Here is an 18,104-nt window from a genome sequence, read left to right on the forward strand (position 1 = left end):
TTTGAGTTAGGGGTAAAAATATACTTGAGGGTGCCCCTTGGCGAAACTGGTGACTTATGTTTGGCGCCAATCCTGTTTGCGCGGAACACCGTGGTAACAGGAATGGCTGCCAAAATATAATGATATTTCAATAAAACATTTGAAAATCTCAACAAAACATCGGCCAAAACTTTATAAAATTGCAATGAACCCGATATAAGCAAAATTAATAAACCCAATAAAATGCATTTTGAATCGAAACAAAAATTAATGGAGTAAGCATGGTAAGAAAAGAAAAAAAACAACTCACTTCTTCGTTAAGCTTGAATATCCTCAGATTTAGGTGCACAGAATTCCCTAATAGCAGTTAGATACTGTCTAAATTTATTATGAATAGCTTCTGCGTACCTCCATCGCCACATAAATTCGGCGAAATACGAATCGAAAAGGGCATCTGTGGTACCGGACTGGTGATGACATTTTTTCCTAAAGTCCCTTTTTATGACTGCCCACATACCTTTGATCTTATTGACCAGAAGCAAAAGTTACCTTACCAGGCAGTATCCAACGTAGAACTAACAGACTTCTGAAATTACACATACCATTGAACATTTAAAAATAACGCTAAAATCTAAACCAATCAGAATCACGATTGGATTTCAACATCGCCCAGCTTGGCGATCAACCGCGATCGCAACTAGGCGAGAATCAAGGGGCACCCTCAAATATAGTCTACCTGAGTTAGGCTCTCCCACGCGTGCTTTGGATACGGAGATTTATCTCTGGCTAATGCTCTATAGCATAGATTCTCAACCTTTTAAACGTTACCGCCCTCCTAAGGAGTAAAAAAAAATTGCAACGCCCCCACCTCTTTTGCGAAAATCTGGTTATTTTGAGAAATGGGGTGGAGGGGGTGCTGAATTATAAGAAGCAACAGTTTTAAGCAATTTTTTACGAGTGGTGTTACCTTGAAGCCAAACAAAATTCTGTGAGATCATCACCATTTCAAAGTTTCGTTTCATTCCTTGAAAGTCCGGCCGATTCCTCCTGAATCTGAACCTGTGCTGTTTCAATATTCACAAGATTCATTACCCATTGAGGGACTTCCAGGGACAAACCATCCTTATAACGGTAGGAAAAGTCCATGTGTATAGAAGACTCAAAGTGTTAGCAATATTCTTGTGTGTCATCAGAGGGAATTTAACTATTCTTTTTAAGATCCGATTAGATTGGAAATTGGCTAAACTCATTCCGATCAAAATTTTGTTTCCACAAAATGATTTTTTTAGAAAGGCAGAAAAAACTAATTTGTAGTGGTCAAATTGAGTTTGCACCCTTGAAGTTGTAAATCAACACCATTAAATTTTGCGAATAAATCGATCATGTATGCAACTTCTATCTTAAATTCTAGCAATTTGTCTCTCAGAACTACATTTCTGACTTCGAGGAACTCAAGTACAAAGTCGAAAAGATTCTAAAACCTATTAAGACAGGCGACTTAGGAAAGCCAGCGAATCTCAGTGTGTAGTAGCAAACGATTGAATTCATTGCTTGTATTTTTTATACACAGCTTGTGAATAATCAATCGTTGAGAGCATTACTGCGAATTTTGTTAACAGCAGAGCTTGACATATTGCAATGACTGATGTAAACGACTACTGAGATTTTTTTAACTAAATGCTGTCGTTGAATCCCTCTTCAAAAAGGCGATAAACTCACGATGTGGTGCCACCATTACAGGAGTTTCATCAATGGCAAGAGATAATATTCGCAAGAGGAATATTCTTCTGTTTAAAATAATCTTTGATAGTATTAAAAGTCGATTTACATTTGGTTTTTACAATCAAGCTTCCTGGAAAAAACCATATCTTGAAAAATGTTTCTTTCTTTAACAAACCAGACGCATGCCAACAGTAAAGCCTCATTACTTGGCAAGGTTGACTCATAAACGTGAGGGGAAAATACGTTGGATATCAAAAGTTAGCATAAAGAAACTTCAATGTCTCATCCATCTCATTATTTTTTCGCTGCACTTTATCGTTGCTTAATGGGATATTTTTGATTACATTGGATGCAGCAGGATGGTGCAAAACTGTTTCCAAAATTTTCTTGACAGCCGGTAGTATCAACTCTTCGCCGATGGTATGAAAGATTCTCAGATTTAGCTATTAATTTTGATATATTATAAGAGGCTGTCAAACTATCATCGCATTTTTGTGATGAGGTTGCTAGTAAGCCTGAGACCGAAGGTGCCATCAGAGACTTGTGCTTGATGTTCGTGAAAGTGACAGATTTTTATTTGGTTTGTAGGGATGAATTTTTTGCAAATGCTCCTGCAAACGGAAGGTTTCATTGCCTCATTAGATAAAACTTTCTAACAAAGTAAACACACTCGTAGTTGAGATTTTAACGGCGATAGAACAAATCCGAACTTCAAGCACGTGACACTGTATTGACGACAATTCTTTCTGTTTATCGACATCGTTAGAGACAGCAAAATACAATCTGTGAAAGAAAATCAACTATTTTTCAAAATTAATAAATAACTTACAATAAAGAACTGATTCGCGCACGAACCTAGCCAAATAAACTGTGGAATTGAATTGAAACTGGGGGGGGGGGGAGACTAAAAGGAAGCTAACGAAAACCTTCATAACAAACATGGGTCAAACCAAACATTTATACTGAAAGCACAGGCATTTCAATTTTCGCCAAATGGCTCGTATGAGTCAGAGGCAGAAAAACTGACTTGCGCTGGCTCGAATTCGAGAATATAGATCACATAAGTTTGTTTTATTGCTGGTACAAATGGTGAATCGGATAATCTTAGTTTAATATATTGATTTAATCTTTCTTTTAACATTAGTTGTATATTAATTTTATTTATTAAATCAATAGTAATTTAATAATTTTATTTGGGAGTTTCAAAATTAAATTTGAATGACAAAACATGCTCATCACCCCCTTAACGCCCATAAAATACACAATGCCCCCTTACTGCCCAAAACAAGTTCACCGCCCCTCAGCATACTTCTACCGCCCCCGTTGAGAAACAATGCTCTATAGTGATGTGTTAAAAAATATTGCTCCCTCGCTTTATATAAGTTTTGAATACTATTTGTATTAAAATTGCTTTATGTAAGCTTATAATGATGATATTAAGGACCTCTGACATTTTACAATTCTATCATATTCTTTCTATGTGATGTTGGTGCAGAAAAATTGCCAGCTAAGCTCCAGGAAAACGACTTTGATTTTGTTCGCGATGTGAACAAAAATGTAATTGCGCAGTAATTATCGAGGGTTGCCGAGCGATAGCGAGCAGGGGGCGGAGCTCTCTAGTATATATATATATATATATATATATATATATATATATATATATATATATATATATATATATATATATATATATATATATATATATATATATATATATATATATATATATATATATATATATATATATATATATATATATATATATATATATGTGTGTGTGTGTGTAGTGCTCGTTCTCGTGTTTTTTCTCGTAACTCTTAAGCCGTGACTTTTCATTAATCATTATTTTGTGGATTCCAATTTTCACAGTCATATTTTACTTTTCTTAATATCCTTTTCTATAAGGATGACAACATAATGAATTTTCTATGCTTTTATTCAGTAAAGAATAAGGAATCTATTTACAATTTATATACAATTGGAGCAGAGCTCCCTGGGACACATCTTTACCGTTTCATTTCCAAAATATAGTGTACACTATTTAAAGGGTAACATATATTCATGTCATGTGATCTATAAAATCCAGATGTTAGAACCGGCTTCTGGAAGACCTTAAGACCAGATGGAGATGAACTAATATATAAACATAGTCTTAATTTGAATGGGAATTCAGTTTTTTAAGCTATTTTATTGCGGTGTGGATTCATTTTATAAATAAAGATTTCATCGCTATTCAACGGAACTTACTATATACGCGAAGGGCTAAGTTAAGTACGTGAAACAGAAATTTAAAGTTCTCAGAAACCAGATAAGCTTATCTGCAGATAGATATAATTCTTTTTGCGTTTAGTCTCAAAAGATCCTTTTAATTTTATTAAGGTAGTATTTTAGATATTATATATATATATATATATATATATATATATATATATATATATATATATATATATATATATATATATATATATATATATATATATAGATAGATAGATAGATAGATAGATAGATAGATAGATTGGTGAGAGTTGGGTAAAACCGGAAAGTCGGGTGCAAACCGGGTACCCCTTCTAGCCTCTGCAGGCGCTGCGATCGCGTGGACAACGGAGGAACTACATTCCACCTTCACGAGAAGGAGCAGCGACCATTACTGGAACGCAATAGATTGCCTTCTTCTGTTGCTGTGAAGAAAATTTAGTTTGAGTGATTTTTGCTTACGATTTTTGAGGAAAAGTAGACGGGATATACAGCTTTCCCGTTTCTGCAAGAGTAAAGACACGTAGTTCTCTTTGTACAACATTTATTTACCTTTATTATCATTCTAAGTACTTGTCTGTAGCGATATGTATAGTCAGATGATGTCATTTTTTTATGAAAGCTGTACGTGCGGGGCAAAATCGGGTACTTCCTGGTGGGGCAAAATCAGGTACTACCCGGTTTTGCCCCTTGATTTATAAAACATAGTTAGTCTACATAATAATAATAATATTTTCAATTTTACAATGTAAGTGGTTTCAAAATAAGATACATTAAATAATAATAGTAAAATATTATTACTGTAAATATAATTTTTATTGTAAAATATTATTATTGTAATAGTGACTGAATGCAAAGCGATATCTTTCTGTCATGGTTTAAAAGTTTTATTCAGTTTTCCAGACCAAGTGCTGAAAAGCCAGTTCTTTTAATACTCTATGGTCATGCGACTCACACTAAGAGTCTTGAACTGATTGATATGGTCCGTGTAAACCATGTAAGTTTGTTGTGCTTCCCCCCTCATTGTTCGCACCGTAACCTTCATGGTACTTTTCATCACCTACTATCAGCAAGAAGTTCGCCAATGGCTGGTTATGCATCCAGGCAGGCCAGTGACAATTCATCAAGTTGGCAAACTCTTTACCAGTGCTTTTTCGAAAGGAGTTGTGATGCAAACAGCAACAAATGGATTCAGGTAAACTGGCAAATATCCACTAAACAGAGACATATTTCCAGAACACCTCTTCGCGCCATCATTGACCACAGATAAACCTATGTCTGAACCAAGACCCGAAGAAAACGCTGTGGAAGTTCCAGAAAATCCTCAAATGCAGCATCAAGACTCTACAAACAAGGAAGGTTTAGCAGCAAGAGTCCCTAAAGGTCATGCAGCAAGTGTTCCTAATGTATCAACACCATCGAATCTAACAGCTTTTGAACCCTAACCAATCAATTTACCCTGTTGTTCTAAATCCCTGCCTCCTAACCCTAAACTTGTTTCCGAAGCATCATTCAGTGTTTCAGCCTCCGAACTGATGCCTCCCCCCTACACTGAGAGAAAAACGCTGCCAAAGGAGGACAAGAGAAAACCAAAAATTGTAATTTTGACGGGCTCCCCATACAAGCTTCAACTTCAGATAGCATTAGAAGAAGAAAAAAAAAGAAAAATGAAGGAGAGAAGAACAAATAAGGATAGAAGAAGAAAAAAACAAGAAAGAAAGATAACCGAATCAAAGAAGAGGTAACTTTTTAAGGATGCTAAAAAAGAACCGACAGAAAAAAAGCGTCCAAAAAAAGAAAAACGAAAGGAGCAAATGTGTCATGACTCCAGGGAAGAGGATGACAATACTGCTTGCATTTACTGCAACGAACTTTACTCGGACTCCAAGGGTGGTGAGGGATGGATTCAATGCATCCAATGTCGTCGTTGGGCCCACGAAAGCTGCTCTGGGGGCCGAAGAGGAAGATGACTATTTTACTTGCGACTTGAGCCAATCGGCCTTATATTACAGCAAAAAAGTAAAAGCAAAGGCAGTTAAATTTATTAACAATTCATCAAGATGTGTTCTTTTACAATTATTCCTATATTTTATAACAATAGATAACTTATGTCTCTAAAAGAAACATGAATTTTGTGGAAACTTTTAAATTATTTATTTTTCCATAACACTAACATGTTTACCCGGCTTTACAGTGGGGCAAAATGACTTGTTTTTCGAAAAAATTACCTACAAATAAAAAAAATTTAACTGGCTCATTCTCACAAAAACAGTCATTTTCATGTCCCCAGTATATTTTTTGTTTGTTTTACAACTTATGATAAAAAAAAAAAAATTCAGGGAAAGTGTCTTTCAGAATGCTGGCTAACTAAAGAATAAAAATAAAATTAGAAATTTTTATTTATTATTTATTTTAGGTAATTGAAATATACCAATATGTCATTCCCACACTTGTCCCCTCTGCTGATGTAAAAAAAAAGAAAAAAATTGTTTCTGAAATAAAAAAAATGAATTTACAAATTCGTGTTTTTTATTTCAGGATATTGAAATATAGAATTCAGAAAATCAATCTTAAATTTAATTTCTGATAAAAAATATTACCACAGCACTATTTCAAACTTTGTCCCTAGTGTTTCGCATCATTCCCTCGCAACAATGTTCTTATCACCTGCAATCTTCTTAGAATAAAAATATTTTAACAAAAACTTCAACAGTTAACAACTGGCATCATAGAACAAAATTGCAGTATGTTTCCATCAACTTAAAGCTTTGCTGTGGAATAAATTCGAATGAATCAAACCAGGTAAAATTTTTTACATTTGTCATTCCCTCATGTCGTTTTTTAAAATAAAATAAGATACAACTTTATCGAGAAAGTGTATAATTATATTTTGCTTTCTTGTATGAATATAATTGTATGCGATTGATTTCAGAAATCAATTAGGCCTAACTGTTATTTTTAAATTTTATTAATGTTGTCATTCCCTCACTAATGTATAAAATGAGGGAATGATACTAAAGTGAGGGAATAATTCAAGATGAGTATATTGTTAAATTTTTTTTTTGTTCTTGGTTTTTCTTTTTTTCTTAAAATAGAATTAAAAATTGCGGAATATATTGTATTAAGTCTAATTCTAAAGTCTAACCTATTCTTAATTTAACTTTATTTAAAATATAATATTACCTGATGAAGTTATATTCCTAAAAAGTTTTTTGAATGAAAAAATTAATTAACCTGATTAATTAGCATAAAAATTATAAGTTATAGCTTTTGTTGGAGAACTTACAATATTAATTTTATAATTTGATGAATTTTATTTAAATGCCAAATTTAAATTTATTCGTGAATTCTACACAGTATGAAATAAGACAGCAGTTATAATATAATTATGATCTTGAATTAATCAGTTCAGGCATTTTAATAAATACAGAATGCCTGTTTTAAGAGCAATCTAAGAAATATTAGAATCTATTTTCCAGATAGCTTAACTATGGGAAAGACAAAAGAAGAAGCTCGTTTAATGAAAAAAGAATATGATCGAAAAAGAAGAGAACGAATGAAGTCAAAACTAGATTCCTCTTTAATTTTGAAACAGGAAGAGCGAATTAAATACCTGAAAAAAAGGGAAAAAGGACAAGTGAAACCTGCCCCCCAAATGACTGGTCGTAATTTAAGGGTGTAAAGGAAACAATGGACGAAAAACTCTTGCAACTACAGATTGAGGAAACAAGCTCTAACAGAATCCAGTATAAGTGTAAATGTGCCATCTATCTATATATATATTTCTCTTACACGGCACCAAAAAAAAAGCCTCATTACAACTCCCCGAATGGCAACGTTAGAAAATCGGCCAATGATTGCTGCTAAAAATGTCACAAGGCAAATGTCACATGAGGTGGCTCAACATATAGCGCTTTTAAAAACGGAAACAATAACCAGAGTGAGCATTATCACGTTGTTCAATTCAGATTCATGCCCTAAAAACATGATAATATTTAATTTGAACTCAATTAGGAATTAATTAATTAATTGGCGATAAAACAAATTTTTATGTTCTTGAAAATGAAAGACTTTTTGAGGGTTATATCTCACAAGGAAAAGTTAGGGTTTAAAGTTTATATTTTTAAATAATAAATTTTTTTTCTAAAACTTTCAGAATTTCTAGCATTAACTAATTTATTATATACATTTAGTTGAATTTAGGTGAGTAACTGCAATATTTGATAATTTATTTTGCTAATATGTTTCTCATTTAGCTAATGTTTTGATTTTTTCACCATGTACAATATAAAAAAAAGCTAATACACTTTTTTAAAAGCCAATAAGGACATTGATAGAATTCTTCTACATAAGTACAATACTATGTCTTTGATGATAAAATACTATGTCTTTGATGATAATATGCTATGACTATGTGCTAGAACATTGTGTTCATTGGCGAGCGAGCGCAGCGAGCCATAGTTCACGGCGTGAAACACATAGGATTGCGTAGCAATTCTCGGGGGTTGGCGAGCGTTAGCGAGCAGGGGGCGGAGCCTCCTAGTATTATATAAAACGCTAATACGTACTAATGTATGTATGTATCAATAAAACCGATGATATTTCTTTTCTCGCGCTGGCAACAGTTTTCATTTTTAATTGATTGGATTCGGCGCACAAGAGCACGTAGTGAGCAACCAGATAACAATAACCAGAGTGAACATTATCAGGTTGTTCAATTCAGATTCATGCACTAAAAACATGACACTATTTAATTTAAACTCAATTAGGAATTAATTAATTAATTGAAGTGAGAATGCTTTAAAAGGTCGCTGTTGAATTGATATTTTTCTACTGGGAGCTACCTTAACTTCTAAAAAACGTTTAAGTGTTTGTATTGAATGTATTGAATTTTTTTATATTTCGCGCTTATTTATGCATTGAATTTTCACGCTTTAAAATGCAGAATATTAGTGAAGCAATATTTGATAATTTATTTTGCTAATATGTTTCTTATTTAGCTAATGTATTGATTTTTTAACCATGTACAATCTAAATAGCTAATATACTTTTTTTAAAAGCCAATAAGAACATTGGTAGAATTCGTCTACATAAGTACAATACTATGTCTTTGATGATAAAATACTATGTCTTTGATGATAATATATTATGTCATTGATGATAATATATTATGTCTTTGTGCTAGAACATTGTGTTCATTGGCAAGCGAGCGCAGCGAGCCATGGTTCACGTCGTGAACCACATAGGATTGCGTAGCAATTCTCGGGGGTTGGCGAGCGTTAGCGAGCAGGGGGCGGAGCCTCCTTGTCATTGAATAATAATGTTCCGGAACCTTCTAGTGAACAAAACACATTAGGAATTTCTGAGCATAATAATCTAGATTCAGGAAAAGTTAGATTTATAAAGTTACGTGCAAGAAATAGAGCAAATTTGAAAAAAAAAACAGATAAATAAACTTGAACATGAAGTATCTGTTCAAAAAGCTCGAGCTGAACGTTACAAAAAGCAATAATATAGAATTAAGAATCAAGACCAAAGCGGCAAAACAGAATGACACCAGGAAGTCGTGTAAATAAACTTCTTGGCAAGTAAAGAGTATCACCATCAGTTTGCAAGCAGTTGGTTTTCAGTGAAGCACTATGCTTGCAAGTGGAAACTACTTTTAAAACTCACAAAGAAAAAAAGTTATTTCATAGACTTTTAAGTGGAAAAATTCTGAAAAAGTACAGAGCATTGTGCTTTTCAAAACGATTTCTGAAATATAGAAAACATAAAGAATCGGTGAAATCAAAATTTAATAAAAATAACATATCTTATGAAACTTCAGAAAGTTTTGTTGCTTTTTTTGAATCTGATGAAGCATTCAGATTGTGCTCAGGTAAAAAGGAATGCATCACAAGAAAAAAGATAAAAAAACAAAAGAGAGTGCTTCCTGATACACTAATAAATCTACATAAAAAATATTTAAGTGAAAACTCAAATCGTCGAATCAGTTATCCTACTCTTTGTCGAATGTGTCCATTTTGGGAAAAACAACCAACAATTAACGATAGAGATACGTGTAAATGTAGAGTACATGCTAATATCGAAATGATTATCTCAAAACTTTATGAGATTAATATTACTGAATATAAATTATCAACATGTCAAATAAAAGCAATAACTTGTGATTCCAGCTGTGAAAATTGTTTGTTTAGAAAATGTCTTTGTAAAGATAAAATGCCAATTTACAAAGAGTGTAATGATAGGGTAGTAATCGAGTACAAAAAGTGGATATTGGAAAAAAATAGATATACTGTTAAAAATCAAGAAAAGATTTCTAATAAACCAATTAAGATAGAATATAAAGTTAGTACATCCAATTAAATTAAAGAGCTAGAGGGCAACTTACCAAAATATATAGTCCATATTGCAAATATAGTTCATCAGTATAAAACTATGAATGAACTGAAAAAAAAATTATCAACAGATTCAATACTACTGGTACACATTGATTTTAGCGAAAATTATAGTTGCAAATATAGTGAAGAGATTCAGCCAGTGCATTTGGAAGTGGTAGGCAACAGGTACACAGGAGTTCATTACAAAAAAGAAGGTGATAAAGTAGTTTCCAACTCTGCTGCTACAATAAGTCCCTCACTTCGACATGATGCAACAGCAATATGGGCCCATCTCAAACCAATTTTTAGGTGGATTTTGAATACAAGTGAAGCAAAACATGTTCATATGCTAAGTGATGGGGCATCAGCCCAATATAGAAACAGAAAAATTTTTCACCTGATGTCCCAAAATATAAAGTAGCTTGCTCCTGGTATTCTAGTTGGAACTACCATAATGAATCCGGACATAGAAAAGGAGCTCCCGACGGAGCTGTTTTGAAAAGAACAGCAGATCGGAGAGTGGCAGAAGGAAAAGATGTGCATAATTACGAAACACTTGCTTCTGTATTAAAAGAAAATTGTTTAGTAACTTTATTTGAAGTTATGAATGAAGACATAAAAAATGTGATAAATTAATTGAGGGAGAAATAAAACCATTCACTGGCTCTATGAAAGTTCATCAAGTTGCATACAGTTCAAGGAATAACATATTGAATTTTTACTCTCTTTCGTGTTTTGCAAGTGATGCATCAATTTTGTATGAACATTATAATTTGGGAACTGCATATGAGTATGAGTCTGAAATATCTGTTCCATTATGCGCTGGCAGAAGCCAAAATACAGAGGAATACAAAATAGGAAAATAGGAGATTGGGTGCTAGTCGAGTATGAGAAAATTTTACACTCCGGAGAATAAAGATCTTACATTCAAAAAATGTAATAATTGATGTAATGGTTCCCACAAATGCAGGAAAATACAAATGTTCCTTTCCTAAAGACGTACATAAATACTCAAAAACAGACACCAAAAGAAGAATTCTACCACCCATTCCATGTGAGAATCGTGCCAGTCAATTTCATTTCCCAAACCTGTAAAAACTATTAAATATATATTATAATAAATATTATATCATATATTATAATAAATATTAGATATATTTAGTATGTTATCATTTTCAAACTTGAGGTAGCTGTAACTTAGAGAAAAACATGTATTAACTAGAGGGCTCCGCCCCCTGCTCGCTACTGCCCTTTGATTCTCACCAAGTTTTGATCGCGGTTGATCACCAACCTGGGCGATGTTGAAATCCAATCGTGATTCTGATTGGTTTAGATTTTAGCGATATTTTTAAATGTTCAACGGTGTATGTGATTTCAGAGATTCGCTAGTTCTAAGTTGGATACTGGCTGGTAAGGTTACTCTTTCTTCTGGCCAATAAGATTGAAGGTATGTGACATTGAAGTCATTGAAAGAGACTTTAGAAAGAAATGTCATCGCCAGTCAGACACCACAGACGCTATTTTCAATTCATATTTCGCCGAATTTATGTGGCGATGGAGGTACACAGATTCTATTCATGATAAATTTAGACAGTATCTAAATTCTATTGGAGAATTCGATGCACCTAAATCTGAGGATATTGAAGCTTAAAGAAGAAGTGAGTTGTTCTTTTCCATTTCTTTTTATGCTTACTAAATTAATTTTTCTTTCGATTCAAAATGCATTTTCTTGGGTTTATTAATTTTGCTCATATCGGATTTATTGCAATTTTATAAAGTTTTGGCCGATGTTTTGTTGAAATTTTCCAATGTTTTATTGAAATATCATTATATTTTGGCAGCCTTTCCTGTTACCACGGTGTTCCGCGCGATCAGGAATGGCGCCAAGCATAAGTCGCCAATTTCGCCAAGGGGAAACCCATATATATTTTTACCCCTACTAAGTCAAATCATTGTTGATCTAATAGGATGCCGGAAGCTCCCTATATGGTGCTTCATCTCCCCCCCCCCAGCAATTTAAATTTTATACCGAAAACAATTAAAACCTAATGAAAAAAACTTTATAAATATGACAAACAAATTAAAACATGTAATATTAATCAGTTGATGCTGAGTAATATTTCAAAAGCAAAACCCATTGCAAGTAATTGCCTAATTAACTACAATACTGTCAACTGACAAAATATTTTAGTTTCAATCAGACAAAAAGCAAATTACGTAATAAAAACATATGTAACTGAAATTCGACAAATTAAATTAAGCAATTTAATTTTTATGTCATATTGATTACGAATAAAAAAAAAAACAAATGTGATATGAAATAATTATGTTATCAATGATCAATAAAAATGTTTGTCTGAATTGTTATAAAAAAATAAAGTGAAAACAATAAAATTAAAAATTATTTACAATGGATCTCTGAATATTCACAAAACCTAGCTATGTACATTTTTCATAGATTTTTCTTTTCAAATCATTTTGTGTACCAATGATTTGCACTTTTATGCATTATTTAAGAAATATCTCAAACAAATATGAACTGTTAATTAATATTTCTGGTTGAAAGAATTTTGGAAAGTAAGTAAAAAACAATTAAAAATAAGAAAAAACAATGATAAAATTAAAAAAATTATTTACAAAACCTCTTTATATACAACATTTTTTATTAATTTCTTTTCCATATTATTTCTCACTATTAGTGTCATTCCCTCACTTTTTAAATAGTGAAACTAGTTAATTTATTTAAATAATTAGCATAATTTAAAGGATATATATTTTCTTTATAATGCCATTACATATTTCTATTAATATAAGATGTTTCAGAGCTTTTTAATCACTTTACTTTTTTTGGATTTTATGAACTGAAAAGTGACAGTTTTTGTGAGAATGACCAAACTGATGTTTTTAGAACTGCGGTTGCATTAACAAATAAGTAGTACATACTTTTGCAAAATTTCATCTCTTTGCGATAAAAACTGTGATTTCTGGAAGTCTTCAAACCTTATATATATATATATATATATATATATATATATATATATATATATATATATATATATATATATATATATATATATATATATATATATATATATATATATATATATATATATATATATATATATATATATATATATATATATATATATATATATATATATATATATATATATATATATATATATATATATATATATATATATATATATATATATATATATATATATATATATATATATATATATATATATATATATATATATATATATATATATATATATATATCCTTCCTCATTATTACTTCCTCATTTCCTCATTATTTACTGTATTCATTATTCTTGTTTAAAATTATACCATTTATTATACTTATGTTCGAAAGTTAAGGATAATGCCAGCAAATGAAAGTTCAGAAACAAAACAAATGGGACTTATTCATGAAGCCCAGCAAACAAAAACAAAAGTTAACAAATAAGATATCTTTCACAAAAACTACGATTTTTGCACGTAAGGCAAATTTTAAAAAATATTTCTTTTAGAAAAGTTTAATTATACACTTGGTATGGTTTGTACATCGGTTGATACACATGGTTAATGTATTGCATATCTCCCATGCAGTAAACTACAGTCCATACAACGATTAGGCATGCTAAGTATCAAAACATCGAGCTTATCTACTCATGCTCTCCGAATTCCGACACACATGAAGAAAGTGACAGACAAACTTTTGCCAAGCTCGTTGTTCTAGAATGACGTTTCGAAAAATTTGGCCTGTCATGGTTCCGATTTGAAAATGCAGTTCTGGAGCCCAGTATAATTCCACCCCAATCGATCTGTCCTGTACCACAGTAACGGTTATGCTTGGTGGTGATGGGTTATCCATGTAAAATTCCAACGTGAATCAGACTGCAAGCTAATCCTGGATTACTCGGAAAACAACCCATTGTAACCACCTCCAGACTGATTGCTGTGAACAGTGAGTTGCCGAGAGTGAAACAGATATGACAAGCATTTTATTCCAATATTTCTCAAATGTTTGTACACGGTTTGCTTTGATGATGTGGCACCCGCTGTTGCTTGGATGCGGTGCTCTCATTTTGCTATTAAAGTCTTTATTTGACATGGTCACTCGGGGGTGGCATGTGATGTAACGTCTGCTGACATTTAATGAAACGCCTAGCCTAGAGATGAAACGTTGGGCAATTCCACGGACACAAAAACCGTCCACCGTGTCATAAACTATTTGGTTACGACACTGAAAGGTTAACAGATAACTTGTGAACAAATTAACTTATTTGCCACCATTCCTTAAAAACCCCTCTCTTACAGTTTCGCATTGTGACGTACTATCGGCGTCATCTGGTGTTTCCCTGCAATTTGCCTAGTACTTTTGAAGATCTGCGTGATAAATCTACAGCAGGGTTTCCGCTACGGTAGCTTTTTTCGCAAAATGCGAAAAGACCCCTCAAAAATGCTAAAATTCAACAAAGCATTTTCGCATTTTTGCTAAAGGATTTTACTAAATTCCATTAAAAAAAAAAAGCTTCCGCGAAAAACCATGACGCTAACATCCATGAAAAAAACTTGATCAAACAAGAAGGGAAAAAAATCTAAATATCTTTCGCAAGAAGAACCATGACGCTAGCGTTCACGAAAAAAACGTGATCAAACGAGATGAAGCATGGCGATCAACAAAAATGGCTAGAATATATGAGTTTCACCGAGAGCGGGGGTTGCTGCTCTGTTAGAGCGAGGGTTGCTGCTCTGTTCAAAAACCAAAATCCGCATTTAATTTCAGTACATTGTGTGGCACATAGGCTAGCATTAGCCGTGAGCCAAGCAGCGTCTGAGAATGCTTACCTGGTAAAGTTTCAGGAGATAATAAAAAGAATTCACTCTTATTTTGAATGCTCCCCTGCAAATACCAGGCGATTGAAGAATGTTCAAGATATCCTTGAACAAAAATCAAGGAAATTCATAAAGTTATCAACAACTCGGTGGTTGTCTTTGGGGAATTCAGTTACAGCTCTGGATTGCAACTGGCAAGCTTTTGTTAGTGTTTTAATAGAAGACAAACGTCCTGTTGCTCAAGGGTTGTTAAAAAATATAACTACTTTTTGTTTTTAGCAACCACTGCCATCATGAATGATATCATGTTCAACATTAATAAATTAAGCCTCATATTTCAAAAATCTAATTTAAATTTTGAATATGTTCAATCAAGTGTGAAGGCTTGTATTTCAAGTTTGGAAGAAATAAAAAATGGCACCGGCACTCATTAAATTAGTTTTTTAGATGATGTGCCTAAGAAGGAAAGAGAAAAATTTGAGTTTCAGGGCCATATAATTTTAGATGGACTGAAACAGAGGGAAAGATTCCGTTATTTGATGCACAATTTTTTAAACTGTATCATTGAAAATATTACTGATAGATTGGGAGATTTTGATAAAATCGAAATGTTCAATATATTTATACCTAGCAGGATGCCCCATAGTTCGGAAGAATTACAGCATTATGGTGTAAAGGAAATCTGTTGCATTTTCAATTTATTTTCGGAATCTCCCAGAAAAGATTTTCAGTTTACAGAAACTGAATTACTTTGTGAATGGGGATTATTTAAACACATCTTAATGCAACGATGTAAAAACAGGTCATTTAATGAATTACTTTTATTTTTATATACCAATGATGTGTCTGAACAGTACCCATTAATAACTTTTGTTATAGAGTATTGTGCAACAATATCAATGCACACTGTTGACTGTGAAAGGGGCTTTAGCTCCCTTAATTTGATTAAAACTAATATTCGAAACAGGTTGTTAATCAACCACGTAAACAATTTGTTAATGATTAATATTGAGGGCCCTGAAAGTGCATTTAACTTTCAAGAAGCATTTGTAAAATGGGCAAACATGAAAGAAAGGAAGATTGTTAATTATAAACCAAAATGTTTTGATAAATAATAAATGTGTTTTTTTTTTGTTATAGGCATTCTTTTTGATATTCTTGTACATTAAGCTATTCTTTGTCAGATAACTTACAGTACTTGTTTGATATAAAGTAATTTTATAAGCCTAATGGCATTTTAGCATTTTGCTAAAACTTTTTTTCAGATTTTAGCTTTTTTGCTAATGAATTTTTAGACTCAGCTTAAACCCTGATCTACAGGGGAAGTTTTTACTTTATAATTCACTTTTCGTGGGATTCTAAAGTATCCTAAATTTATGGACATGAGTATACATTCGATAAAAATTGTACACCGAAGAGTTTACAAATTGCAGCAAATAAAAGCCTCAGAAGTGAAAAAACTCTGCGTATAAATGCGTTTAGCTTCTGCTTAAATAATGTTATTGTTTTTAATGCCACTTACCAACCAGCAACCCTGCTTGGTAAAACCAAGCGAATTTAAGGCAGAGGGTGCGTTTCTTTTTTTCCAGCCACACGTCACAGCCCGTTTTTAGAAATGACTCATAAATTCATTCCTCTGATCGTAATTTGAACCTGAATCAGAAAACAATCAATCTCCAATTCATAATCTCCAGATGTATTGATCTGCTATGAGAACATGGAAGACTTTGTGACGATACAGATTTAACGAGCACCAGTTACCATTTACCACACAAGGAGACCATGACTTGCGAGGATGGCAAATAAAGTTACCCCAGCCGTTTTAATAATTTTTTGCGTTAGTGAAAATTGTACAAATTCCTACAAATTACGATGAAAATATATTATTTAAACAATCTTGTAGTTAGACCCAGTATCGATGTTTTGTTGTATAATCGTAATATTTTTTGATTTAGTACACTTGCTTCTTTAGAAAACTGACACGTCTGCTGTTTGTTCCAAATGAAAATTTGATTAGAATTTCTCTTGTAAGAATCATTCATGGATAGATAATTTGCTGTGAACGAAATCTTTTCAGGCCACAGTTGTGGGACATTCAAAACCTTGCCCTGCTTTACGTAGCAGCTAATATACCATGGCAGTATAAAGAAGGAAAATGGAAAAATTACATTATTTGTGTTTTTCTACAGCACTTAGAAATTATAAATAAATTTACATTTATTTCATTTTTTTAATCCTTAAAATAAACATAAGAAACTATAGCAAGCGGATTGCACAGTTGTAAGTGGATGTGGTGATTCATCAGCCCCAAAAGAAAATGGCGAGAAATTTGAAAAAAATCATACAATTCCTGTTTTTTAAGCTCATTGAGAAATCAGTAATTAGAAATCATTGAATTAATAGGGATACTTCAATGTATTTCACTTTTTTTAAACTATTAAATAAACCTTAGAAATTATAACATGACGATTGTGCAATTTTAAGTGACGTTGAAAGGTTTTTAAGAAATGCTCACATTTCTTAAACTTTATGAGTTATAAGTATCATGCGCGAGACATCAACCCATTTTCAATATTCTTGTGTCAATTTCCTCCTTTTAAATAAAGCATCTATTCCATACTCAAAGTAACTTGAAAGGAACGTTAATCACTATAGCGTTTTTCAACCCACTCTAATATATACATGACTAGATTAGAAGAAACTTATCTTTCTTACAACATCATTCATTGGTCCCCTGCCTCCTCTTTCCTTCCATCTGGACATGTAATCAATGCAATTCGTGTCATATGGATATGGAAGAAGTTTCTTCACCACCTACAAATAGAGTAAGAAAAATTAAAACCATTCGATGAATGGGATTTGCATCTCTGGCTTCACCTTTGGCAGTTGGCGTTTTTCTGGTAAACAACTCGTTTGGAATTTTTT

At 32.5% G+C, this 18,104-nt stretch overlaps 1 protein-coding gene across 1 annotated transcript in view; it reads right to left on the reverse strand.

Annotated features, from left to right (window-relative positions):
• LOC107436596 (uncharacterized) overlaps nucleotides 1-18,104 on the reverse strand; it is a 111,673-nt gene that overhangs the window by 25,877 nt on the left and 67,692 nt on the right. Inside the window, exon 16 of the mRNA XM_071184101.2 lies at nucleotides 17,895-17,993. Coding sequence (XP_071040202.2) covers nucleotides 17,895-17,993 — 99 coding nt within the window. The remainder of the gene's footprint in view (nucleotides 1-17,894; nucleotides 17,994-18,104) is intronic.

The sequence above is a fragment of the Parasteatoda tepidariorum genome, chromosome 10, assembly GCF_982258835.1.
Source record: "Parasteatoda tepidariorum strain Cologne lab strain chromosome 10, Ptep-v5.0, whole genome shotgun sequence".
Lineage (NCBI taxonomy): Eukaryota > Metazoa > Arthropoda > Arachnida > Araneae > Theridiidae > Parasteatoda > Parasteatoda tepidariorum.